The sequence below is a fragment of the Manis pentadactyla genome, chromosome 1, assembly GCF_030020395.1.
Source record: "Manis pentadactyla isolate mManPen7 chromosome 1, mManPen7.hap1, whole genome shotgun sequence".
Classification (NCBI taxonomy): domain Eukaryota; kingdom Metazoa; phylum Chordata; class Mammalia; order Pholidota; family Manidae; genus Manis; species Manis pentadactyla.
In genome coordinates, this window is record NC_080019.1 from 228348926 (window position 1) to 228374678 (window position 25753).

A 25753-nucleotide genomic window follows, 5' to 3' on the forward strand; every position below is an offset into this window, starting at 1 on the left:
TCTTTGTATTTCTGTGGAGTCTGTCGTGATTTTTCCGTTCTCATTTGTGATTCTGTTGATTTGTGTTGATTCTCTTTTTCTCTTAATAAGTTTGGCTAGAGGCTTATCTATTTTGTTTATTTTCTCAAAGAACCAGCTCTTGGTTTCATTGATTTTTGCTATTGTTTTATTCTTCTCAATTTTATTTATTTCTTCTCTGATCTTTATTATGTTCCTCCTTCTGCTGACTTTAGGCCTCATTTGTTCTTCTTTTTCCAATTTCGATAATTGTGATGTTAGACTATTCATTTGGGATTGTTCTTGCTTCTTCAAGTGTGCCTGGATTGCTATATACTTTCCTCTTAAGACTGCTTTCACTGCGTCCCACAGAAGTTGGGGCTTTGTGTTATTGTTGTCATTTGTTTCTATATATTCCTTAATCTCTATTTTAATTTGTTCATTGATCCATTGATTATTTAGGAGCATGTTGTTTAGCCTCCATGTGTTTGTGAGCCTTTTTGCTTTCTTTGTAGAATTTATTTCTAGTTTTATACCTTTGTGGTCTGAAAAGTTGGTTGGTAGAATTTCAGTATTTTGGATTTTGCTGAGGCTCTTTTTGTGGCCTAGTATGTGGTCTATTCTGGAGAATGTTCCATGTGCACTTGAAAAGAATGTATATCCTGTTGCTTTTGGGTGTAGAGTTCTATAGATGTCTATTAGGTCCATCTGCTCTACTGTGTTGTTCAGTGTTTTCGTGTCCTTACTTATTTTCTGCCCAGTGGATCTATCCTTTGGGGTGAGTGGTGTGTTGAAATCTCGTAGAATGAATGCATTGCAGTCTGTTTCCCCCTTTAGTTCTGTTAGTATTTGTTTCACATATGCTGGTGCTCCTGTGTTGGGTGCATATATATTTAGAATGGTTATGTCTTCTTGTTGGACTGAGCCCTTTATCATTATGTAGTGTCCTTCTTTATCTCTTGTTACTTTCTTTGTTTCGAAGTCTATTTTGTCTGATATTAGTACTGCAACCCCGGCTTTCTTCTCGCCTTTTTTTGCCTGAGTTATGTTTTTCCATCCCTTGACTTTTAGTCTGACATGTCTTTGGGTTTGAGGTGAGTTTCTTGTAAGCAGCATATAGATGGGTCTTGCTTTTTTATCCATTCTATTACTCTGTGTCTTTTGATTGGTGCATTCAGTCCATTTAAATTTAGGGTGACTTTTGAAAGATATGTACTTATTGCCATTGCAGACTTTAAATTTGTGGTTACCAAAGGTTCAAGGTTAGCCTCTTTAGTATCTTACTGCCTAACTTAGCTTGCTTATTGAGCTGTTATATACACTGTCTGGAGATTCTTTTCTTCTCTCCCTTCTTGTTCCTCCTCCTCGATTCTTCATATGTTGGGTGTTTTGTGCTGTGCTCTTTCTAGGAGTGCTCCCATCTAGAGCAGTCCCTGTAAGATGTCCTGTAGAGGTGGTTTGTCGGAAGCAAATTCCCTCAGCTTTTGCTTGTCTGGGAATTGTTTAATCCCGCCATCATATTTAAATGATAGTCGTGCTGGATACAGTATCCTTGTTCAAGGCCCTTCTCTTTCATTGCATTAAATATATCATGCCATTCTCTTCTGGCCTGTAAGGTTTCTGTCGAGAAGTCTGATGTTAGCCAGATGGGTTTTCCTTTATAGGTGACCTTTTTCTCTCTAGCTGCCTTTAAAACTCTTTCCTTATCCTTGATCTTTGCCATTTTAATTATTATGTGTCTTGGTGTTGTCCTTCTTGGATCCTTTCTGTTGGGGGTTCTGTGTATTTCCGTGGTCTGTTCGATTACTTCCTCCCCCAGTGTGGGGAAGTTTTCAGCAATTATTTCTTCTAAGATACTTTCCATCTCTTTTCCTCTCTCTTCTTCTTCTGGGACCCCTATAATATGGATATTGTTCCTTTTGGATGGGTCACACAGTTCTCTTAATATTGTTTCATTCCTGGAGATCCTTTTGTCTCTCTCTCTGTCAGCTTCTATGCGTTCCTGTTCTCTGATTTCAATTCCATCAATGGCCTCTTGCATTCTATCCATTCTGCTTATAAACCCTTCCAGAGTTTGTTTCATTTCTGCGATCTCCTTTCTGGCATCTGTGATCTCCCTCCGGACTTCATCCCATTTCTCTTGCGTATTTCTCTGCATCTCTGTCAGCATGTTTATGATTCTTATTTTGAATTCTTTGTCAGGAAGACTGGTTAGGTCTGTCTCCTTCTCTGGTGTTGTCTCTGTGATCTTTGTCTGCCTGTAGCTTTGCCTTTTCATGGTGATAGGAATAGTCTGCAGAACTGGGACGAGTGACGGCTGGAAGAACTTCCCTTCTTGTTGGTTCGTGGCCCTCCTCTCCTGGGAGAACAGCGGCCTCTAGTGGCTTGTGCTGCGCAGCTGCGCGCAGACAGGGCTTCTGCTTCCTGCCCGGCTGCTATGGAGTTAATCTCCGCTGTTGCTGTGGGCGTGGCCTGGCTCGGGCAGCTGCTCCAAAATGGTGGAGTCGCGTTGGAGCAGGAGCTGCTGGGAGGCTATTTATCTCCGTAAGGGGCCTCCCTGCTCCCTGCAGCCCAGGGGTTAGGGTGCCCGGAGATCCCGGATTCCCTACCTCTGGATTAAGTGACCCGCCCTGCCCCTTTAATTCTTCCAAAAAGCACCTGCCAAAAGAAAATAATGACCACCAAAAAAATAAATGAATTAAAAAATAAGAAATAAATAAATAAATAAAAAATGGCTGCTCGTTTTTCTTTATTCTCCGGTGCCAGCCTTAGGCATCTGCTTACCGGTCTTGCTGCCCTGTTTTCCTAATATTGGGGTCCCTATCCCTTTAATACTTCCAAGAAGCGCTCGCCAAAACAAAACAACAACAACAACAAAAAAAAAAACAATTGGCCGCTCGCTTTTCTTATGTCCTCCGGCGCCCGGCCTCCAGTGCCTGCTCACTGTTCTTGCTGCCCTGTTTTCCGAGTACCCAGGGCCCTGCACTCTGACCCGGATGGCGGGGGCTGGGTGCTCGGCAGCCCTGGGCTCCGTCTCCCTCCCGCTCTGCCTGCTCTTCTCCCGCCGGGAGCTGGGTGGAGGGGCGCTCGGCTCCCGCGGGGCCGGGGCTTGTATCTTACCCCCTTCGCGAGGCGCTGGGTTCTCTCAGGTGTGGATGTGGTCTGGATATTGTCCTGTGTCCTCTGATCTTTATTCTAGGAAGGGTTGTCTTTGTTATATTTTCATAGATATATGTTGTTTTGGGAGGAGATTTCCGCTGCTCTACTCACGCCGCCATCTTGGCTCCACCTCGCCAGAGTATTTTTTTTACGTGAGTGTCACAGCTGAGCTTCGCCAGCCACACACATGGCTGTGACACCTTCTTTTTGAGTGCCCATCCTCACGAGGACACTGGTGCCATCTTGCTATGTCCCCAAGTTACATAATAATGACAGGGCACTTCACACAGGCAGCAATTTCCCAGTGACCAAGTGGTGGAGTCTGCCCTTTGCTCAAAGCTGATGAGCAGCAACCAAGGTTGCCATGTCTGCTCAGTGCCAACCACAGAGAGGCTGAAGCCCTGTAAGGCCTTGGAGGCCAACAGCATGGAAGAAATGAGTTGGAGGAATTGACATTGGTGATAGGATAGTATTTTGTGGTCATTTAATGTGTCCTTACTGTGTGCTAGGCCCTGTGGTAACTTGTTTCATCTGCACAGTGACCTTTAAAATGGGCATAATCATGCCTATGTTAGAGGTAACTGAACCTAAGGAGTTTACTTAGTTTTCCCAGGGTCACACTAGTAATGAGTAGAACCACCTACAGATGAGAAATCTGAGTCCAGAGCTGACCAAGGTGCCTGAACTGATCCTTTTCTGCCACTGCTGATGCCCATGTTACAGAAGAATGCTGGGTATGCCCTGCCGCTCTTGGCAAACGGTCTCAGCTTATTTCCTGCATAAAGAAATGATTCCCTCCTGGTTCCTCGACTGATCATGAAATGAGGTTAGATACCAAGGAGTTTATAAACCCATCCATTGATGAGATTTTCTGGAAATCATCCCTTGAACCAAGACCCTCCCCACACAGGTGTTCATGTCTTTAGACTCTAAACACAAGGTAATTCTCATTGTAAGACTTTCTCACCACAGATAAAAAGAAGGCTGCCCCTCTCCCAGGTGTGTGCACATTTTTGAGAAAAATATTCTTGCATCTTTGAAAATACCTGCTCTCCAAAGAGTTTCTATTCTCTGTATTTTTATTTTTTAATCTTGTAAGGCTGACTCTGACTCCTTTCAAAATAGGGCTCAGATTTCTAAGGACTGAAATTTATTTCCTTGAACTTTATTTAACTGGGCCACAGAATCATTCTGAAAGAATTATTTAAATTAATAAGAGACATTATGTTGTTAAAGGGAAAAAAATGTTGCCCCAATTCCCAATCTCAGAGTTTCTCCAGACCTCTGCTTGGAGCTGCAGCCAGGCAATTGTGTGCGGCTGAGGCGGCCAACAGCCCACATCTACCCTGAAGTCCCATTTTCAGACTCTGGGCCTTTGAGGACTAACAGGAGAATTTATTTTTTTTTCTTCCCTGGTCATTCAGTCAACTGGTTTACCAGTGAACCTTGGTTAGATGTGGGAATCTGGAAATTAATTCAAAAAAACAAAAAAACAAAAGGCTGGAGAGCAAGTGTGGCTTGCTACCATCAGTACATGGTGGTGGTTTTTTGCAACCCAAGAGATAATTCACCCCAAGCTGTGTGAGTGCCGGACGAGACAGCTTGTGTGAAAATTTAGGAGTCCTGGGGAACAACAGTAGCAAAAATTAACAAATGGCAGGATGAGTAGCAGAAGGGAAAATCAAGCATATGCTGCGTATTTGAAATGTAGTTTCATTAAAAATCTTTCCATTGCACCCTAAAACAATCTGTCCTTGCCAGATAACACATTGGACACCAAAAGGCTGTTCCCTCCACTTGCTTTCTTACTTGTAAGCCAACCCTTTAAAAATAAGAACACAGCTGCTTGTGACAGAATAGATTTGTCAGCTTGTCTTTGAAGGTAAAATAATGAGGGGGAGCCGGTTCGGCTTCCCACCACGTACTGACGGCAGCAGGCCACACTCGCTCGTGCTTGTGTTCCGTCAACACGAATCAATAAACATCTGTTGGAATGACGATTGGTGCCTCTTTACGATTCATTATGCTTCATTAGGAATTGGTTTTTGTCTTCAAGGGGAGAAAAAAAAAATACCTCCTGTAATTAAGGAATAGTATCTTGTGCTCTCATATTTTTACCCTAAAGACCTAAGTTCCTTTAAGGCCATTATTTACAGTACATTTATCTGTATTTAAATGTGACTACTTTCCCTTGAAAAGGCCATCTGTTCCTAGAGGCCATCCTTTTCGTCCTCTCCGGGGTAAACTTGGGGGAGCGGCGGCCTTAGCTGAGCCCCGTGGTCAAGCAGGAATGAATGAGACCCACGGCCGGTCAGGGAGGGGAGGGTCAGCGAAGTGACCTTCTTCAGTCCTGTCCCGGGTGGGACGGAAAGGAGAGGTAGAGATCGCTGTACGGAGATGTGCATTTGAAAGGACAGGCTTTGGAAATGGTTTTACCCAAGGGAGGTGTTCTGTCTAAAATTCTCAGGGCTGGTTAACTTCCATGATCCTTTGGCTGAGCTTATTAGAGACAATTGAAGTGGACTCTGCAGTATTTGGCTTGCAGTCTCTTTTGTTGCTTTACTGTCAAGAAAATACCTGCTTTTGAGGGGACTGCTAGAAATATTAGTGCAAATGATGCAGCTATACTAATGTAAGTCACCTTAAAGGCACTGTGAGTTTATCCCTGCTGAGGGAAATACCCTCAGGTGAACTTAACAAAACGCCGCGAATACACACAAGGATACAAATAAAGTAGTAAGCTGGTAATGGCCCCAAATTATACAGAGCACGGTTCCTGTTCCATTAGTTTTACATTTATTTAACCAGAGCTTCTGGTGAACTGCAAAGCAAACAAGGGCTTCCGAGAGAGCAGAGTACAGCCGAGGTCAGGGTACAATCCGAGCATTATGACTAATGAAGTATTGGCATTTACTTCTCTACCTACCTCGTATTCGAGTCCCCAAATACAGAGGTTTGGGCAATGTTCTGTGTGGGTAAAAGCCTTTTTTGAGAAATACTCTTAAGGAATTTCACTTTAAGACTGCTACCACATACAAAGGCAGGAAATTGAAGAATCACATGGGACATGATTAACTTTTATTTTTGAATAATGGAAAGAAGTTTGGAACAGAAAAAATCTCATTAGACATCTTCAGGCAACACAATCAAAATGCACAGAACAGGTCACATCCCTGTGGATTTAGAAACAAAGGACTTCTGTTCATACGCATGAAGGGAGGTGATTATACACGGCATGTAAAGCATTTGTGCAAAAAGTTTAATGTGTAAGCAAATTATGGGACATGGATTTTGCCCACAATTTAACCAACCTCTTGTTTGCCTATGTCTTTCCCAAAATGTGTCTGACGGCACACTGGTCTGTGGGGATGCTTAGCAATATTAAAAGGTGGAGATACTCAGGGGAAGAATGTTTGGGAAATGCTGGGAATTCTTGGTTCCTTTCTTAGACCTTTGCAGGCCACATGGGCATCTTACAGGCTCTGAGAAATGTAACATTCAATAAACAACTTTAACCTTGTTTAACTCCAGCATCTCTCAGATTGGACAGCAAGCCCTTTTGCTCATAGAGTGCGTTTTGGCATCTAGAGGCCTGAGCGTTTGTGGAAATGCGCTTTGGCAAATGGTGACCTGCAATGGTGTCTCCCTGGCTTGAGTAGCTAATGTGCTTAACGAGGAGTAATAGATTAAAAGTGTTGAGACACCATTTCTGTGGGTCTCTTAGAGGACAGAGGACATGGGCATAAAACCACAGAGCTGTAACTGGAGGTGCTGTGTGGGTGCTTCTATGTGATCTTTGGAATCAAGAGATGAAGGGTTACCTCTGGGTGGAATAGCCTTCCTGCAAAAGATATCTTGAGGGCACAACTCTGTTTTTTTTCTTATTATAATTTTGTTTTATTCCACTAGCTCACTATCCTGAGTCCGAAATACATTTTAAATAGGTCTGGGCTTCCTGAGCTGCTTGAAGTTCACAAAGGCCCCTGCCCTCTTTCTGGGCAGGTCTTCCCTTTATCAAAACCCCTGAGTTGATGTTATGAAATCACATTGAAACTGTATGGTCTCATCTCCTGCTGCAGACGTCATCCTAGACATCTGACCTTCGCAGGAAAGGACCAGTCGAGGTTAGCAGCGGGGACAGCCTAAAACAGTTTTAACCTCCCTGGCCCTCTGTATACATTAAAAATGCCTCCCTAGGAAGAGAGAGGATATTTTTCCTTACTCCAATGTCCCACCAGATAAAGGAGAAAACTACCCACCTACCCCAAAACCTTGTATTTTCCTCTGTTGGACAGAAATGACACTTTTCCCAAGGCTGCTGTGAGAGGCTGCGTCATGCCTTTTGTAGACATACCGTTATTGTCCCTTAGTTCTTGATTTCCGCTTTTTTTGTTTACTAAACTGTCTCATTTCTTGTCATTTTTTTCTTTCATAGTTCCCCCCCTTCCTCCTCCTTTTTCTCTTTTCTCCTGTCTTTCCCATGTTTTTCATTTAGTCTTTTCTTCCCTATCCTTCCCTAAAAGAGAGCTATGGTAAACTAAATACCTTACCTTGTATTTTGTTGCCTCCCTGGCATCTACCAAGCTTATCGTGCAAACATAGAAACTGAGGTACAGCTGGGCCCCATCCTGAGCATTAAGGAACATCTTTGCCGCATTACCACCAACAATGTAAAAATAACATGTTTTAGAATTTTATCCAGCTTTTGTCAAGCTGTAGTTAGTTCTTTGGGTGAAAGAGCATTTATGGTTCCACAATATTTAGAGTAGGGACAGCTGTGCGTGGTTGCATGAGTTATTTCCCACATGGAAGTCCCCGGCCAAAGTGGAACTGAGGATGAAATCTAGTCCAGGCTTCCACTGCAAGCCCCGTGCCTGGAGACTGAGAAAGGGGTGCTTCCGCCCTTGAGCATCATCTTCATATTTACCCAACTGAAGGTCGTGGAGTACGGCCATCTCTGTTTGGATACCCTGGCTTATGATGGTGATTCCTCACTCAAAAGCAGCTTAGCATTTTTTTCTGCAAGGGTTCGGATTATCCTTCTTTGGGCATCTTCCCACATGGTGATGTTTCCTCAGACACCTTCACATCAGCTCAGCATTTTTATATAATCTGCAAGTTCTTTCTATGCATCCAGTCTAGAAAGGCCTTTAAAACAATGACATGCTCCCTTACAGTCTAATGTCCCAGGCTATCTTGGCCATTGTCTCTCTGGGATGAATTTGGTTTGCTCTTTCTAGCTTGATCATCTCTCTTGACAGAGCAGAAAAGAGGCAATTCGAAGCTGATTCAACTTCTTCTCCGATGGTCCAGTTCTATTTGTAGATAAAAGGATTTTAAATATTTATAGACAATTTGGTTATCAATTTTAATATAAATTTAGTTATGTGGGCCACAAGTTGCACTTGCTTGTTAAAAAGCCACTTTTAAGAATCATGTGGAGGGACTGGCTTTGTCTGATAAAGCCAAGCCCCAGTGCCAGGTTGGAAACCACAAGGTCAGCACACCCCTCACCCTCACAGAGGGTGGGAGAAAGCTCGTCACTTGTGGATGTGTTGATGTAAATTCTTTGAGCCTGTTCTTCTACCAAGAGATTTTATTCTCTAGCTGCAAGAGGACACAATTCTTCAAGAGACAAAATAATTTAAGCTAAACAAACAAACAAAAAAATGCTGTCATCTCTTAAATAATATTCTCTTACAGTAAATGTATAAAGCAAGCAGGGTGATATTTCTGTAGCTCTGTGAGATTTAGTATATAATTATATATAGTCCCACATATATATGCATGTGTATATGTCAGATATATCTCCTTAATGGAGTCTATACATCCTATAAATGTATATACCCACATCCATGTATCATATATTATGCTGTGTTCTGCGAGACAATTTAAAACCTTACAAATTTGGGGAGTAGTGTTTTAACAAAAGTAAACATTATGATCTCTGTCACAGATAAGCATTGTTCTACTAACTCTATGATCTACTTGCTCTAAAACCCTCCTATAATTAGATATTTCCTAAGATTTCAGGTTAATAGAGCAGAGTATCACAAACCTACTTTTTCCCTCCGAGAATACCATTTTCTCCTGAGTAAGACTTTTTGCTCTAATAGATTTTATCCTAATGTTAGTTTGATTTATGGAACTGATGTTGAATTTCTTCCTTTCAAATTGATGGTCTGCTGGATTTCATGCTGAGTTTAAGATGCTGGGCCTAATGATATTCACATTGGTGGCACTATATTGATTTGTTTTGGTATGATATATAGAGTTTATAAAAATACTAACACTGAATAATTATGCATACACAGTGTGCTAGTTTCTGCTTAGGCACACTGGAATTGATATTTATACTCAGCATCATGTGATCAGTTCTATAAATACTTAAATTCAGAACTCTAAACTATGGCACTTTTAATCGGGAGTAGGTAAAAATGTGTGTCCTCCCTTGATACTTGCGAAAGGTTTGGTATTTGCATGCTGCTGTTTCTTTGTTATACTTGATTTCAGGGGCTTTGTTGGGGCCTTCCTGAAGTAATTTATAAATAAACCTGAAAGAGACTTTTGTTTCAGTTGACCAAACCTTAGGAAAAAGTTCCTAAGTAACTAACCTTATGTGTGAAGTATAAACACCATTAGTTTTATGCTACACTCTGGAAATGATTTAACTACCCCATTACATGAGGTTATGGATGTGAACATATGTTACCAGCTGACGTGTATTATACAAAAATAATGGGCTAATATATAATGAGTGTGGTCCACACAGCCCATTGTTCATGGAGCCCAGAACATGTGGACACGAATGGCATGTCGTATCTGAAATACACCCAGAGCTCCAGCTCATTTCAAATGTTCCCTTTGTATACCTCTGTGAAAAGGAATTTTCAAGGGTCTAATGTCAACTTTAGCACCATGTATTTTAGCTTTTACCATGAATTGATAAGCAGACTAATGAAGAGGTTGGCCAAAAAATTTCAGTCATTAAATACAAAAAAAATGTATTCTGGGTTGCTTTATTTTGAAAACTGTTCCGTACAGATAGTTGGCATTAAGTGAATTAAAAATCTTAGTTAGTTGACCAGATTTATTCCCTTTTTAACCAGCTGTGCTTCTGTTATATAAAAACAGCTTTACTGTAGTCTCTGCCAACATACAGCAAACTATTATGATGAAAAATGTGACTTTTTAGTGACATACATCTGTTTACCAATTCATAGCCAACATTTTAAATTGGATTCTCCTGATCTGCATGCCCATGTTCCTGTGAAAACTTCATTCATTTCTTTCTTCACAACGTATTTGAAGGATGAATCATTTTTCCCAATTTGTAGTATCTAGCTTTATGGAAATAGAACCCATTGTAGAGTCCAGGAGATCTACCTTTGAAACTAGGATTCTACACCTATTCACTAAATAATCTTTGGAGAATCACTTCGTTTTTGTGAATCTCAGTTATGTAATTTTGGGGGATAAATAAGGTTATAACTATGAAAGCTTCTAATGTGGTACTTGGGCCTTTCTTGACACATGGTAGGTTCTCTGTAAAGGTTAGTTTTCCTCTCATTCTCATTCTCTGTCTGTCTGTCTGTCTTTCTCAGAAAAGAGAAAAATTGTGGATAATCTAAGGAACTACCCATACTAGTTTTAACCCTTAGAATTCAGACTTGCCCTTTGAATAAATTTGCTTGAGCCTTGGGTCGTTCGACTCAGTCTAAAACCAGAAAACCTTTACTACTACCAAAACTTTTGCTTTTCTTGCTATTCCTGGCTTGTTAAAAATGAAACATATTTACCCAGGCAGTCCTGAGTCCTACGCAGAATGCAAAATACATGCTTAATGTATATTGGAAAAAACAGATGGATTTAGTTGTTCTATTTCTTTCTTTTATGGTTATCCTCCTTCCCACATATGTTTTTGCTCTTGAACTAGCAAGCACATATGTGAACAACTGCTTTAAGTTGGAATGTAATATTTAAATAAAACTTACAAGGAAAATGAAATTTGTACTGAGAAAATAGTCACTGTTTTCCATCGTTTCCTTCCAAGGTTAGAGGAGACGGTCACATTTAAATGTCTCCTTTAACAATGGAGGGGAAGAAAGCTCTATAACCTTGACGTGAACAAGCCTGGGGGTTAAGCTCTGTCATTCAGGAACTCAGTAGGCATGCTTTTGCTTACTACAGTAACAATTTATCCTTCCTTAGCAGATCCCCAACCACACGAATGCCATAGTTCCTTTCTAGGACTTTCTGCTTGTCACAACTTTTGATTGACATTTAGAATTAACTGAAGTAAATGAAGGTGGTCATGAAAAAGACCAGTTTACTATTAATAGATTATGCTTTCTTTTGGCTTTGACTAAACTTTGAAGAAAGTATTTCTCTTACAAAAAAAAGAAAAATGAGACAGGGCAACAGCAAGTATTTCTACTGTATTAGATGGCATGTTTACCCCAAAGCAGAAGGCTCATGCTATTCTGCACTTTAATATTCCTTATAAACTATTTCACTCTATGGGTTGGCTTTGAAGAAGACGATATAAATGATAGAATTTCTTTTGTTTTGGATGTGGTCAGGGCTGCTGGATTGAGCATTTTGGTTCAAAAAGCCTTTTAATGGAACAGCACCATGGTGTCACTTTTTAAAAAATTCAAACTCTTTTGTGGAATGATTCCCCTATGAATCGAGAAGGATTTGTATAAGTGGTTGCATTAATTCATCTGTTATGTGTCAGACACTGTGCTAGACCTGGAGGATATTAAATATATATATATATAAAGAAGCCACTGTCTTGTCTCTCAAGAAGCTCATAGCCTAACATCAGAAAAATACGAATAAGTGGGTTTTAAGATAATGTGAAAGACGTACTAGAGGGCTGTGAGGACAATGAAATGATTTTCTTGTAGATACAGGTACTGGTTCAATTTGAGTGCTTAGTATCTCCTAATTAAATAATTAAACTCACTGCTTGGCACATGCATTGTATTTTCATGTCTCTAGGAGTTTCCACCCGTGGGGACGGTTTCATCTTTACATTGACATTTCCGTAACTGCCTATCTGGTTGAGAAGATGAGAAAAAATGGCTCTAATAGTTCCTGACTCTAACATCTCTGAATGTTTCAATGAGTCATGGTGAATTTAATCCATCCTAAAACTGAACTTTGGGAAATCCTTTAGGTATCAAATTCTGAGCCCAGTCCCCCTACCCCAACTTTAAACCTTTTGGCATTCATGATAAGAAGGCATCAAAGATCATCGTGGAGGCTCAGAGAGATTTCCACTGAATGTGTTCCTACTGAGTGGGTTTAACCTGTTACCTGCTGTTAGCTGTCAGGACCATTTGACCACTTGGAGTCTCATCTGGTTCATCTGACGGCTAGTGATAGATCCCTCCTCACTTCACCAAAACTGGAGCAGCTCTATAGATACATAGTGTAACACAGATATGCAAAGCTGTTTTTAAAACTAGAACCAAGGGAAATGTAAAAGAAAATAGAAGGTTCTGTTGAAGTGGTAGAGAAAGCAAGCTGCAGATACTCATATCAAAAGGAAGAAGTGGATTAGAGGGATGTAGGGGCCGAGAAACATGTTTTGCCCAGTTTTCCATGAACATTGTTTTCCTCATGCCCCTGCCTGTCAACCCCCCAGGGCCTTGCCAATCATCTCTATCTAAACAGTTGACTCTCAGCATCTCAGTGCAGACCTCTTCTCTCACTCTGAGCCTTTATAACCTAACTACCCAGAGGGCCTCTCCACGAGGGGACCCAAAGGTGCCTTAGAGTCAGGAAGGTCACCCCTGAAGTTTCTTATCAGTGAACAGCACAACCTAATGGGGCAGGGCAGAATCCTCGGGATTATCCTCAATTCCTCCAGCTTCTTTATCTTCCCAAATCCAACTCAGCAGTAAATTCTTAAGATTTTACCTCATTGTTTCTCAAACCCATCCATTGCTCCTCATCACCCTGCTGCCCCCCAGCTGAAGCTACCAACTTCTTTTATGTGCACCGCTAAGTGACCTCTATCCCGGCTGCCGTATTTCCATTCTGGCTGTACCGTGCTTCCCATTTTATTCATGCCCCCTGAAGTGTGAGTGATTATGAAAAGACACAAATGCCCCACCCCCTTCCCTCTCCCTCTCTCTCTCAGATCCGTCCAAGGTTTCTGCTGCTGTTCCACAGGAGCCTGACTGTGACCTGCTTCCTGCCCATGTCCGAGTTCTTTTCCTACCCCGCTTCTCCTCACTGATGTGCTCCAGCCACACCGGCCTTGAACTCTCCATCCCCCTTCCTCCCTGGACTTTGCATAGTGAGTCTCTCCTCTTCAGTGGTCTACTTCCATCCTCCCCAACTCTCTTCCACCTAATGCTGATTTGGCCATCAGTTCCCACTTCAGACCTCCTTTTCTTAGACATGACTCCCAGCCTAAGCCCAGCTCCTTCGTCTCGTGCTTCCATTGAGCTGCATTCCTTTCCTTCAGAGCGTGACCTCGATTTGTGATTGCACGGTCATGTCTTGATTAATGTCTGCTCCTCCGTTAGACTGTGAGCTCTGTGAGGTCACGTGCCTCCTCTGTTTTGCTCATCACTCTGTGCCAAACAGTAATAGGTGCATGAGGACTATCTGTTGAAGGAAGAATGGACAGATGCATGGATGGATGAATGAATGGGTGGATGAGTGAGTCATAACCCAGATTACCTTTCGTGCGATCTTTCACCTTCCCTAATATCGCTTCATGCTTCCTGCATTGAGGTGAGAGCTAGCATCCTAAATGATCAGGAGCATGGGCTTCAGGTCAGAAAACTTTTGCTAGAATCTTCTACTTACAAGTTGCTCTGTAAACCACATTTATCTATAAAGTAGAGGCAACCATGTCTTATAGGTCCAGTGAAGGAAGTGATTAAATGAAATAGTCTGTGCTCATTGTCTTGGCACACCGACTGTCCTTAGTAAGGCATCATTAAAGGGTACTACAGCGATGGTGGAGAGGTGTCAAAGAACTGGAGGAGGAACTGGTGATGATAATGATTGCCATCACCACCCCACGCATGGGGCACAGCATGGGGCCATCCTCAGTGCATCGCTCTCTGGTGGTGGAAATTCCACATGCCAGTAGGACTGTACTGCTGTTGCCTCGTGTGTGTCTCCTACCAGACGAGAGGACCCTGGAGGTCATTCACAAATCCAAGTCTCCAGCAGTACCTCAGCTTGTCTATTGGTCCAATTACTTGAGTGACAGTGAGCACTTTGCTATTGTTTTCCAATGAACGTATCAAATCCACACACAGTTAACATGTCACTGGATGGAAAGCCCTGATACTGAAACCTAAGGCTGACCAGTTGCTCTACTTTATCCTAGAGGAGCAGGTTGGGATTCTCAGGAGATTCTCACTTGTTCAGCCCAACCACAAGCATGATGGAAGTGATGGACGAGGAGAGAAGAGGGGAAGAGAAGGTTAGCACCAGAAGGAACTGTAGAGACATTGTTTCAGAACAGACATTACACAGTAGGCGTCTTCTGCTCTCCGATTCACACCCACGCAGACATCATGATTCCACCGCGAGAGTTTTCCCTGCCTAGCTCAGACCTCTTGATACAACCCTCCAGGCAGCAGCATCTGCTCGCACAGAGTTGATACGTGATGCAAAACCTCTTTGGCGTTTCTGGTTTTGTTCATGTCTCCTTATTTATATAAGATACTTAATTATATTGCTTCATTTATATTTGTCTTCCTCAGCAGATAATCAGTTGTAAGAGGAGAGTTTTCTTCAGAAGAACCCTCACCTGCCTTTTCTCCCACAGATGAGGCTGTTTCAGGGAGACCTCACCACAGAATGATCAACTTTGTGATTCTTTATTGTCCTTTTAAAGGCATCATGTGTTGTAATTTCCACATCTATTAAAAGAATCGATATACATGCTGTTTCATATTATGAGCCAGTAAGTTGCTTAGTTGCAGTCATAGGAAGCTCTGTCAGAAAGGACCGCTTTATAGAAATGGTGCTCCTGTCGAAAAATGTGCCAAGTTTTGAAATTTTGTCATGATTTTAGACAACTGTTCCTTTTCAGCATTTTTCTGTAGCATATATATACGTCAGCTATAGAAAGCCTTGTTTTGAAGGCAGTTTGGTAGATGGGGATCATATGGCTACTACCTCTGTTCCATGCCTAATTTAAGATGCTATGGTGGTATATGGTGTGGTCATGTTCAGTGGAAAAATTGGATTTATATATACACAGATTTATCTCACATATTTATCTCACATGTCCATTCCCAGACACTTAAACATACATGCATCCATGTTGAAGGATATATTTATACAAGCAACTGGGCTTGTATATTGGGATTACAATACTCTATCCATTATTTCTAGTTTTGCTCTCATGCTGTAGAAATATTTGCTTACTGAGTATGAATGCCTACTCTTGTGTGTTCTATCTCCAAGGGTCTGGATATAAGTGGTCAAGTTCCAGTGTATATGTATTAGTAAACAGAGATAAATCTTACAAATAATATTTCATTGCTCACAAAGGAAGGTCTCACATCTTCTTTATTAACCACATTCTACTTCAGCATCATAGTTGTGAAGCAGTAAGTGCCACCAAGACTATTTTTCTTTGTCACCTGGGCAGTGTACATTGGGTGGATTTGCTAGTGGGTCATTACTACACTCGGCGTCATTATTTCGAGAACAAGAGTCAACCTTTCTGGCACACTTACCATGTGTTGGGAGCTGGGATGGCATGGTCATCTGTTGGCATCAGTTTAGTGCGTGTTTACTGAGGGGATTAGTTTGCTAGAGGAGACATAACAAAAAAGCACAGATTTGGTGGCTTAAACATCAGAAATGTATTTTCACATAGTTCCGGAGGCTGGAAGTCTAAGATCCATGTGCTGGCAGGTTTGGTTCCCCCAGAGGTCTTTCTTCTTGGTGTGCCGATCACTGCCTCCTTTGTCCTCGTGTGGTCATTTCTCGTGTACAGACATCCCTGGTGTCTCTGTCCAAAATTCTTCTTATAAGGACACTACTCATATTGGATTAAGGCCTACATAACAACCTCATTCTAACCTAATCACTTCTTTACAGTCCGTATCTCCAAATATAGTCACATTCAGAGGTCCTGGGGGTTAGTGCTTCAGCATATGAGTTTGGGGGGACAAAATTCATCCATAGCACTGAGTACCTGCCATGTGTGTGTCGGCTCTGGTGCCAGGCTCCAAGGACTACAGGCCACACCGACAAGGTTCCTCTCCTCTAGAGCTTGGAGTATACTGCGAGGGAAAGAAATGGACAGGAGGCCTCAAAATAAATATTTGCTGACCTGTTAAGGTCAGTCCTATGAAAACCAAATAGATTTATACTGAGGGTTACAGTAAGGGCTCTTTAAGATGTAATGTTTAATCTGAGAGCTGAAGGATGATAATTTTTTAAAGATAAGAGCTAGTATTTATTGAGTGTTTCATATATTCTAGGTGCTACTCTCAACGCTTTACACACTTCATTTCAGTCATATGTGGATTCCCAGCATATGAGATGATGCCATTATCCTCATTGTGTAGATGATGAAAGCAGGGCACAGAGGTACCCGAGGAGCCTGGGCTCCGTCACAACCAGTAGATAGTTTGACTCCAGAGTTGGGGTGTTTAGTAGGTAAGGAAGAAGAGCTTTCTGGCTAAGGAATGAACAACACATGTGAAGGGTGTGACTCAAGCAAACACGATGTATCTCAGGAATGGGGACTAGGCAAGAAGAGATGCCACAGTCACCAAAGAAGAGGCTGGTGCTAGAGGAGTGTTTTGAGTAGATCCTGGTGAATGTTTAAGACCTATGCCAGGTTCTGTCCTTTATTCTCAGAGCAAGAGGAGGCCATTGCAGGGTGCACCACAGAGCATGGGATTTACACTCCATTTGTGAATAGTCACTCTAGCTGCTGTGTGCAGAACTGACTGCACAGGTACAAGAGTGGGATCGGGGGGCCCCTTAGGCAATCGTTGTCACCAAGATGACACACACTGGTGGTTGCAGAAAGGAACAAAGGCGTACAGAGCCAACATGAATTTTGGAAGTGAAATCCTTAGCACTTGTTGACGCATGTCGGGAGAATGGGAAATTGAGGGGTCATGAATAACTTAGACTCTGGCTTGAGAAATGGGTGAGTAGAGGTACCATTTCCTCCCCAAGATGGGGAAGAATCAAACTTGGAGGTGGGGCAATGGAAGGTTCTGTTTTGACACATTTTTGGCATGAGACTCTTTTATGATAGCCACATGAAGATCTCCGTTAGACATCAAGGTATTTGACATTTGAGTCTAGTGACCATGGGAGAAATAAGATTGAGAATATAAAAGTGGGTGTTACCAGCATCTGGATGGTATTTAAACCAATGGGATTAAATGGTATCAACAAGGAAAAGTGTGTTTCTAGAGAAGGTGAAAGGATATAGAACCAAACCCTGAGGTTGGCCAACATTTAGAATTTGTGTAGAAGAGGAGCCTGCAAAGTATTCAGAGAGGAAGAAGTCACACCAGGAAAGGAGGTCAGCCTAGGAGCCACATGGGTGGGAAATGTTGACAGGAGACCTAGTGAGATGGGGACAAAAAAATACCCATTGAATTTGGCTACTGGGAGGTCACTGATGACCTTGGTAAGGGCCATTTCGGTACAGGGTCTCACTAAATCTTTACAACCACTCCGTAATAGAGCTGCTATTATCATTCCTATAGCGCAGAGCAGGAGATGGAGACTCAAGAATGGTAGCACCCAGCTGTGGTCCCGTAGCTGGTAAGTGATCCGGCTCAGCATTCAGAACTGAAGCTGACAACTCAAGGGTCTAAATTCTGCTGCTCTCCTAGTGGCATTGGTGCAGAAGTAGCTAATGGCCATGTTGAGTCTGCTTTAACCCTTTACGACGATGTAGTTTACAATGGTGTGCATTTAAATTCAACGTGATTGCCTCTCAGAGTGGTTCTGAGTTCCTGCCTCACTGCCGGACCTACCATGGGACCTTGGAACTCTGATTTCCTTGTTTTTAAAAGAAAGAGATTGGCATAAACCCTCTCTGAAGCCCCTCCTGGAATTCTAAAACTTCTAATACAAGAAACTTCTCAAAGGAAGCCCTGAAACGCCTCCAGCTCTTAACGCCACTCTGGTCTTGAGTTCATGTTCAACATGGACATATTCAACAACCAGTTCTTCAGAGAAACTCTTATTGAATGTGCCTCGTGTGTACCAAGCTCTCTCCTTTCTAGGACTTTGCTCAGGCTGTTCCTCCGCCTGGAGTGCCCTTTTGTTCGATTTCTTTTTGAGTCTCAGCCTCAGTTCTCTGTAGGGTAAGAGGCTCAGTGCTTAAATGGCTCAGCACTTCTCAGAGTCCTCCTAAGAGGAGAGGGCTACGCCTGTGTTTCCCTAAATCGTTTGCCCCCACAGGGCAGGATCCAGATGTTTCCTTCATCGGATCCCCACAAGTAGCCCTACAAATAATGCTTTTCTCAGTGACATTTGTTGAGTTGAATCATTGGCAACAAGGAGAGCTTTACTGACTTCTAAAAGCCCTGGGTCTTTCAGAGGGGCTATGCCGGGAGCTGGAGGGCTTGGAATGAATGAGGCCTGTATTTTAACAGAGAGGCACAAACACATTTGAAAGAAAAACAATAATACAACGACGATGACAAAACCCTCTAGAAATGTTAGGTTCCCTCCCCTAACTGCCAAGCCTGTGACCAATTTTGCAAGGACCCTTGAGGATTTCTGGGCTCCGATTTGCTTCTAGAGTTTAATTTTCTTCCTGTTCCTCTCTTCTCCACTCTTCAAATAAAAGTGCTGTTTTCTCGCTTGGGCCACTTACTGACTCGAGCATGAGAACTGGAATACAGCAGTTTCACAAAGACCTCTTTCTGGGGCACAAAAGAAGGCAAAAGAGACAGGCTGTGCTTCTGCAGTTTGCAGCCATAAAAGCTGAGGCGGAGCCCTCCGTTAACACACATTTGCTCCCCCAGTAGGTGCTCAAGGCTCTGTGAAAGGTGGCACTTGAGCTCTACCCAGAGAATGCAAGGGCTTCTGACACCTCCCAAATGGCCAAGGGGCAGTGGAGGCTAAAGGTTTGGGTGTGCTCAGCCTCTGCTGGTTTTTGAATTTGGTTTGGCCTCTGCAGAGTTTTGAGAGGGAGGCTGAGCGTGGCACTGAGCTCTCCACCCTCCTGTTACCCACTATAGCTTTTGTATATGGACATTCCCTTTTGTATAGGGAGAATCCTTCAGCATGAACTTCTGAGGAAGAATAGAGCTACCTTGTTAAAAATACACTTGTAAATTCCTGGGACAGCATATGCAGCCTCCTTGACTGGGCTCTCACAGGGCTATTACAGCCCAGGCCACTGTCCACCTGGCACTATCACACTGCGACCAGGTACCAGACGGCTAGGGTCAGCCCCTGTGCCCTAGAGCCTGCCGAAATTCTTCAAACTCTTCAATCCTAAGCCTTACTCTGCCTTGCCCATTTCTTCTTAAAGAAACCACATGAAGGTTCTAGCCTATGGTTCTCCTGTGCCCCCTGTGCCCCGTGCCCAGCCCCATTCTTTCCCACATGGCCCCATGACATGGCATGCCCACTATCCCCACCTTGGGCTCTGCAAGTTCAGCAAATCATTTTTTTCAGTGACAGTTCCTTCCTCATCTGCTGGCTTCACCATACTTAAATAATAATAAAGCCTACATTAAAACACTGTAGGAGGAGCAGCTAAAGTGGAACACAGTGGTGTTCACTGTGTGCACAAGGAAACCAGGGACTCCCAGGTGAGGCCGTGACATTGGTCATTTGCCACAACACTGTGGATGCCCAGGATGAGACCCTGAGCCAGGCAGAGATGAAGACTGCCAGAGTGGTGAGAATGGTCTCCACAAGAGGTATTTGGGGGGGGGGGGGGGGGCAAAAAGAGGCCACAGGTGATGTCATTAAGGCTGTAAAGGGGCCACCATTCCCAACAGTGTAAGTCTAAAGGAGGGGACAGTTGAGTGAGGGTATAGATCAGTGTTCTCATGGATGCTGTGGGCCAGAGCAGACCAGTTCTCTTTCTCAGCTTCAAGAAGCAAAGGTTGTAGTTAAGGGGAGGTAAGCTGGGAACAGAACAGGGCTGGAAGGTGCGACTGGGTATAACTGGGGTAGCTGGGTGCAGGGGCTTTCCTGGGGTAGTGGTTACTGATCCTAGGAGTGACTAGGAGGTGGCTGGAGGGTCCCAGGTGTCCAGAGGACCAGAGGTAGCTGAGGCATTGTACGCTGATGTCACGGTCAACACCACCCATGTCTGGGTAAATGACAATCAGCAGGAAGTGCTAACGTACATTTTTCATACCCTGTTTTATCTCTACTTAATGTTTCCTGTTGGAAGCAGTGGGCTGTGAAAGTTGTCAACTCAGATGGCTCAGGGGATCGGTGTGATTTAGGGGTTCCCAGTCAGCAGCAGTGGCCCTGGAGCCCTGGAGGACTGAGTGCAGAGCTGCGACCTGTACCGCTCTGTCTTTCTGTGTAAGGGACCCAGCTGAGTGCGCACAAGCCCCTGGGAAGGAAACATTATTTCCCCCAGGATCAGGCAGGGTTGGCTTTGCAGCCTGAGCCTCCCAATTCTTCTCTGGGAAAGCCCCAGACCCCTCACTGTGCTTTGAGGTTCTCGTCTGTAACACATGAATATGTTGATCCTCGGGTGAGAGGATTGTGCAAGCCACCCTGATGTTGTAGTCCTGATACAAAGCCTGGTGCACAGCCAAGGCAACCTGCTGCTGTGCTTGTTGCTGAGAGGACTCATATGAAAGCGACTGGCTCAGAACCACAAGTCCCAGCCATTTCATATGGTCCCACCTAACACTATTCCTATGATCACTCCTACTTGCTCCTGGGAAGTTGTCTCATGTCTGGGTTGCAGAATTCTAGGCACTCTGGAGAGCTCAGCATGCCCATGTCAGCTCACAATGTTAGAATCAAAAAGTACTTTCCAAAGTTGTGTAAAATAAAAGGAAGGTTTTTGCCCGAATCTGGAGAGGTCTGTCCAGGAGGAAATCATGAGTGATCCCCTCCTGCACGCTATGCTGAATTCATCAGAGGTGACAGTGTAGCATCAAGTTTGCTGTTCATCATTCTGATAGAGGCGAATGGGGGATCAGCAAAGAAAGCAAGTAAACAAATAGAGAAACACGATACCTCAGAGAGTGGGAAGACATTAAAGAGGGGATGTCAAAGGGAGGCGCACGGCGATTTTGATGGGGTGGGGGTGGTGCAGTCAGGGGAAGGTTTCTCTGTGGAGCAGACACTTGCATGTGTGGAATCCCCGAGGCCACAGTGTGCCTATTATGGGGGAGAGGAGGCTTGAGGTGGCCAGCATAGATGAACAAGGAGAGAAAGAACAGAATATGAGGTCTGGCGGCAGTGGGGGACAGATCATGGAGGGCCACCTTGAATGGCAGTTGTTTTTCTCCCATACTGTAAGATCAAAGCGGTGAAAGGCTCTTAACTAACTGTAGTGATATTATTATATTTTATATTAGACCTTCCCTTTAACAAAGAAATGCACCTCTTTTATTGCATGGGATCCGATCCTTAGAACATCCACGGCTGAGGGAGGGAGAAGGAGTATTCTAGTGGTGTCACCAGGGAGGGCGCCGAGACCCAGGGGGGGCGGGGAGGTAGTGCTAGAATCTGCCCCGTGTCTCCTTACCTCCCCTCCTTCTGCAGCTCCCCCTGTGACCGGGTCTTCCTTGGGGCTTTTAATTTCTTGGGAAGAAAGGCTGTACAAAGTTCAGCTATCTCACTTAATTATGCTTTGTTGAGATTTGCAAGGAGGTAGCTGTTTGTTTAATTCAAAGTCATCCCTTGCATTCCCGTCAGCAAGTCTCACTAATTAAATGTAAGGCTCACAATAGGTTAGAGGTGCTAAACAATTGCCTGTGTATTGATGATGATGATCGTAAGTACACCCAGCCCACAGATCACACGTTCTGAAGTGCATGTGTGCTTAATTAGCCAAAGGTGAGCCGCAGGTTGGCATAAATACATACCCCTCAGTAAATGGCAGTGTGTCGCTGTGTTAGCTAAAAGTGTGGTAGCCGAGAACATACTAATCACTAACGCAATAGAGTGTGTGCATTTCTTCTCGTAAGTAGTTATCCTTTCCAAGGTATTAAATGATTTACATGTATCCCAAGCCTGTGTATCCACAGTAACCACGGTTTTTGCTTTGGGCCAAGTTTTTAGAGTAACTGGATGAAAACCCAGATACCTTTAATTCAGTCATTTGGTGAGCATTCATGCAATATCAGATGGATGCTTGACACTTGGCAAGACGCTGGAGAGGAGAGACATGGATTCGCTTATGGATTATATTATAGATGAATTAATAAGTTGGGCTATCTGGGGAAGAGTCGAGGCGCAAAGAGGAGCAAAGACCTGTGTGAATCTTCTGTAGAGGAGTTAAAAAGAAGAGATTGCCTCTGGCTGAGGGGCCCAAGGATGAGTCCTGAAGTATAGGAAAGTACTGATGAAAGAGGTCTATCTAGAATGTTTAGAGAATTCTCAAGACTTGATAGTAGAAAACTGAAAAATCAGAAAATGGGCAGAGGGCATAAAGAGGCATTTTATCGAAGAAGACATATGATAGCAAATAAGCACATAAAGAGACGTCCAACATCACTAGCCTTTAGGGAAATGTAAATTAGAACCACACTGAGACATCACCACAGGCAGCTTAGAACAGATACAATAATGTAACAATACCAAATGCAGCCAAGGGGGAAGAGAAACTGAATCTCTTTGGTGGGAATATAAAATGGAACCGCCACTCTAGAAAACAGCAGTTTCTTAAAAAGCAACCATACACTTACCATAAGGCCCAGCAATTACCCTCCTGGGCATTTATCCCAGAGAAATGAGAACTTACATGCACACAAATGTTCAAGGTAGCTTATGTGTGGTAGCCCAAAACTGAACACAACCAGCAGGTCCTCCAGTAGGCAATTGATTAAACAAAGTGTGACAGCTCCGTACTGCAGCATACTACTCAGCAGTAAAAAGGCGTGAACCGTCAATGCGTGCCACCACTTGGTGATGTCAAGGCTGAGTGGGGAAAAAAAAAGCCAATCTGAAGACGTCAGACACTATGTGACTCCGTTTATGTAGCATTCTCAAAGTGGCAAGATTACAGAGCTAGAGAAGCAATTAGCTGTTGCCAGGAGTTTGGGACGATAGGGGAACGGATGAGGTTGTGACCTTAAAGGGACACAAAAGAGATCTTTGCGGCAGTGCCTTTGCCCTGAATCTTGACTGTGGTGGTGGTTATCCGTATACACGTGATAAAATGACCTCGAACAATGCTCACATGGTACAGAAGTCAATTCCCTGGGGTTGATATTGCCCTGTATTTATGTGGCACCATAATACTATATTGTAGAGCACTTGGAGAAACTCAGTGAAGGGTACACTGCCCAGGATCTTTCTTTACTAGTTTGCAACCTCTTTGAATCTGTAATTGCCTTGAAATAAGGAGTATTTTTACAAAGTTATCAATAAAATAAAAATAATCGTAGCTAACATTTCGAGAGCACCTACTGTGTGCCACGCCTTGGCTAAGTGTTCACTGGACATAATTTGTTCCAGTTCTTGGTGGGAAAAGTGCTGTGAGTGAGTGAAGTGTTACGTGTATCTTACAGATGAGGAAACTGGAGCTCAGAGGAGTCGGGTGACTTGCTCCCGGTCCCACAGAGAGTGAGTGAGGGGGTGAGGATTGAGACAGGCAGTCCGGGTCCTGGGCCACATGTCACCACTACCCTCTCCCTTGAGCTGCCGGTGGCTTTCAGGGATGTGTAAATTCAACTGACCCAGGACACGTGTGTAACACCGGAAGGATGCTGGGTGTTGGAGAATCCCTGTGGTAGAGCCCCACAGGCTGTTTCCTCCACTCCTGGGCTGGTGTCGGTACTTGGGAGGGGGTTGTGTCAGTGGTGGTAATTGAAGTAAAGGTTTCCGGGGCCCCCTCTTATCCTCCATGCAGAGGAAGGCCGGCAGAAGGGGAGCATTGCAAATACAGCAGGTGGCAGCACATCCTTCTGCCCCTTCTGTCCCAGTGATACCCGTCTCCGATTTCCATGCTGATTTATCTGAGCTCGGAGATATTTCTTTGTTCTCACCAGCTGTCTAATGTCCCTTTGATCTCAGGCTTAAAAAAAAAAATCTTTGACTTCTGTCAACCTGAAAATGCTTGGCGCTTGCCAGCCTTCTGCTGCCTTGAGCCCCGGGGCCTGGTCCCCCCATGATTCCCATTTTCTGCTTTGCAACCTGCCTCATGGAAGTGCTTCTAATGCAGGGAACAAAACGTGACCAGCCGCGTGCTCCCAAGGACGCACCCCACATGCACTGTGATGCCTTGTTTTCCTTCTTAGGAATGTGATGGGAGGGTAGGTAGGTCCCTGCTCCACAGAATGGGCTCGACGGTCTGGGTGAAACCAGCTGGGCTCCGGCCTTTCTCAGGCAGGACTGCCTGAGTGGAGCCCAGTAGAGAACTGAGTCGCCGAGCGTAAGGGAGGCACAGGCAGGTTGGGCCTTGGAAAGCGCCACTCTGCTGGAAGCCCACAGGAGGCCCCTGGGCAGCAGGAGAACTGCTGTCCTGGTTTGTTCAAGGAAAAGCTTTGTCTCTCTCTTGTAAATATGGTTTCCTTTGACATCCCCCAGTCTCTGTTGAAGGTTTAGCCAACCATCCAATAAAACTGCCCCCAGGCCCACGGGAAGGACGGCAGTGAGGCCTGGGCTCACGCAGGCTTTGGGAGTGACATTTGGGCCCAGGTGTTTCTGGAAGAAGTGTGTTCACAGGACAGGCAGAGGACGTGGATGCCAGAGCTCTGGAGAGGTGGTGTCCCAGCCTGACGTTACCCTAAGAAACAGAGAGGCTGTGCCTACAGGAAGGGCTGCAGACAAAGAGTCAGGCTGAGAACCTGCAGATGGTTGCACAGCCGGGCTGGGGGCTGCAGCCCAGAGAGTAAGACGGAGTGAGGGGCTCAGAGAGGCGGAGGGGAGCAGAGTCTGAAGGGAGGCCTGGTCGGGGGCCCACAGCCTCGCGATGATGGGGGTGTGAATGGCTCGCCAGGATCCGCTCCTGGGGCCGAGGCTGTGAGATCAGAGATGGTGAGAGGAGCCTGGGTCGCAGGCAGCGCCCTAGGAGGCTGGAGGAGGACTGTAGGCAGGTGAGGGTAAGCGCGCTTGGAAGGCATGGAAGGTGTGGAAGGCATGGAAGGAGGCAGGCCTCCTCCACACTGTCCCGCACCTGCTCCCACTTGACGCCCTTTCCAGTTCAGCTCCCGGCCCCATTGCAGCCCTTCGCACCTGAACAAACTGCATTGCACCCCGTGCACCTGGGACAGTTGCAGGCGAGACTGGGCTGCCTGCCCCCCCATATCCCACAGTGGGATGGCCTTCCTGTCCTGGGTTTCCGGAGCCCTTGCAGAAACCCCCATTCCTCACCGCCCTCCTGATGTCATGGGCATGGGGCACAGCTCCGGGCTTCTTGCACTCTCTCCACTGACTCATAACATGTTCTGAATCCAAATGTTCCACAGGT

At 44.4% G+C, this 25753-nt stretch overlaps 1 protein-coding gene across 25 annotated transcripts in view; it reads left to right on the top strand.

The window, feature by feature from the left end:
- Positions 1 to 25753, top strand: part of FHIT (fragile histidine triad diadenosine triphosphatase) — a 1315417-nt gene that overhangs the window by 1103794 nt on the left and 185870 nt on the right. Inside the window, exon 5 of one of the 25 annotated variants that reach the window (XM_057508085.1) lies at positions 14519 to 15002. The exons of the other annotated variants lie outside the window; for them this stretch is intronic. Coding sequence (XP_057364068.1) covers positions 14519 to 14740 — 222 coding nt within the window. The 3' untranslated portion in view covers positions 14741 to 15002. Of the gene's footprint in view, positions 1 to 14518; positions 15003 to 25753 lie in introns of those variants that run through there. 25 annotated transcript variants of the gene reach the window in all.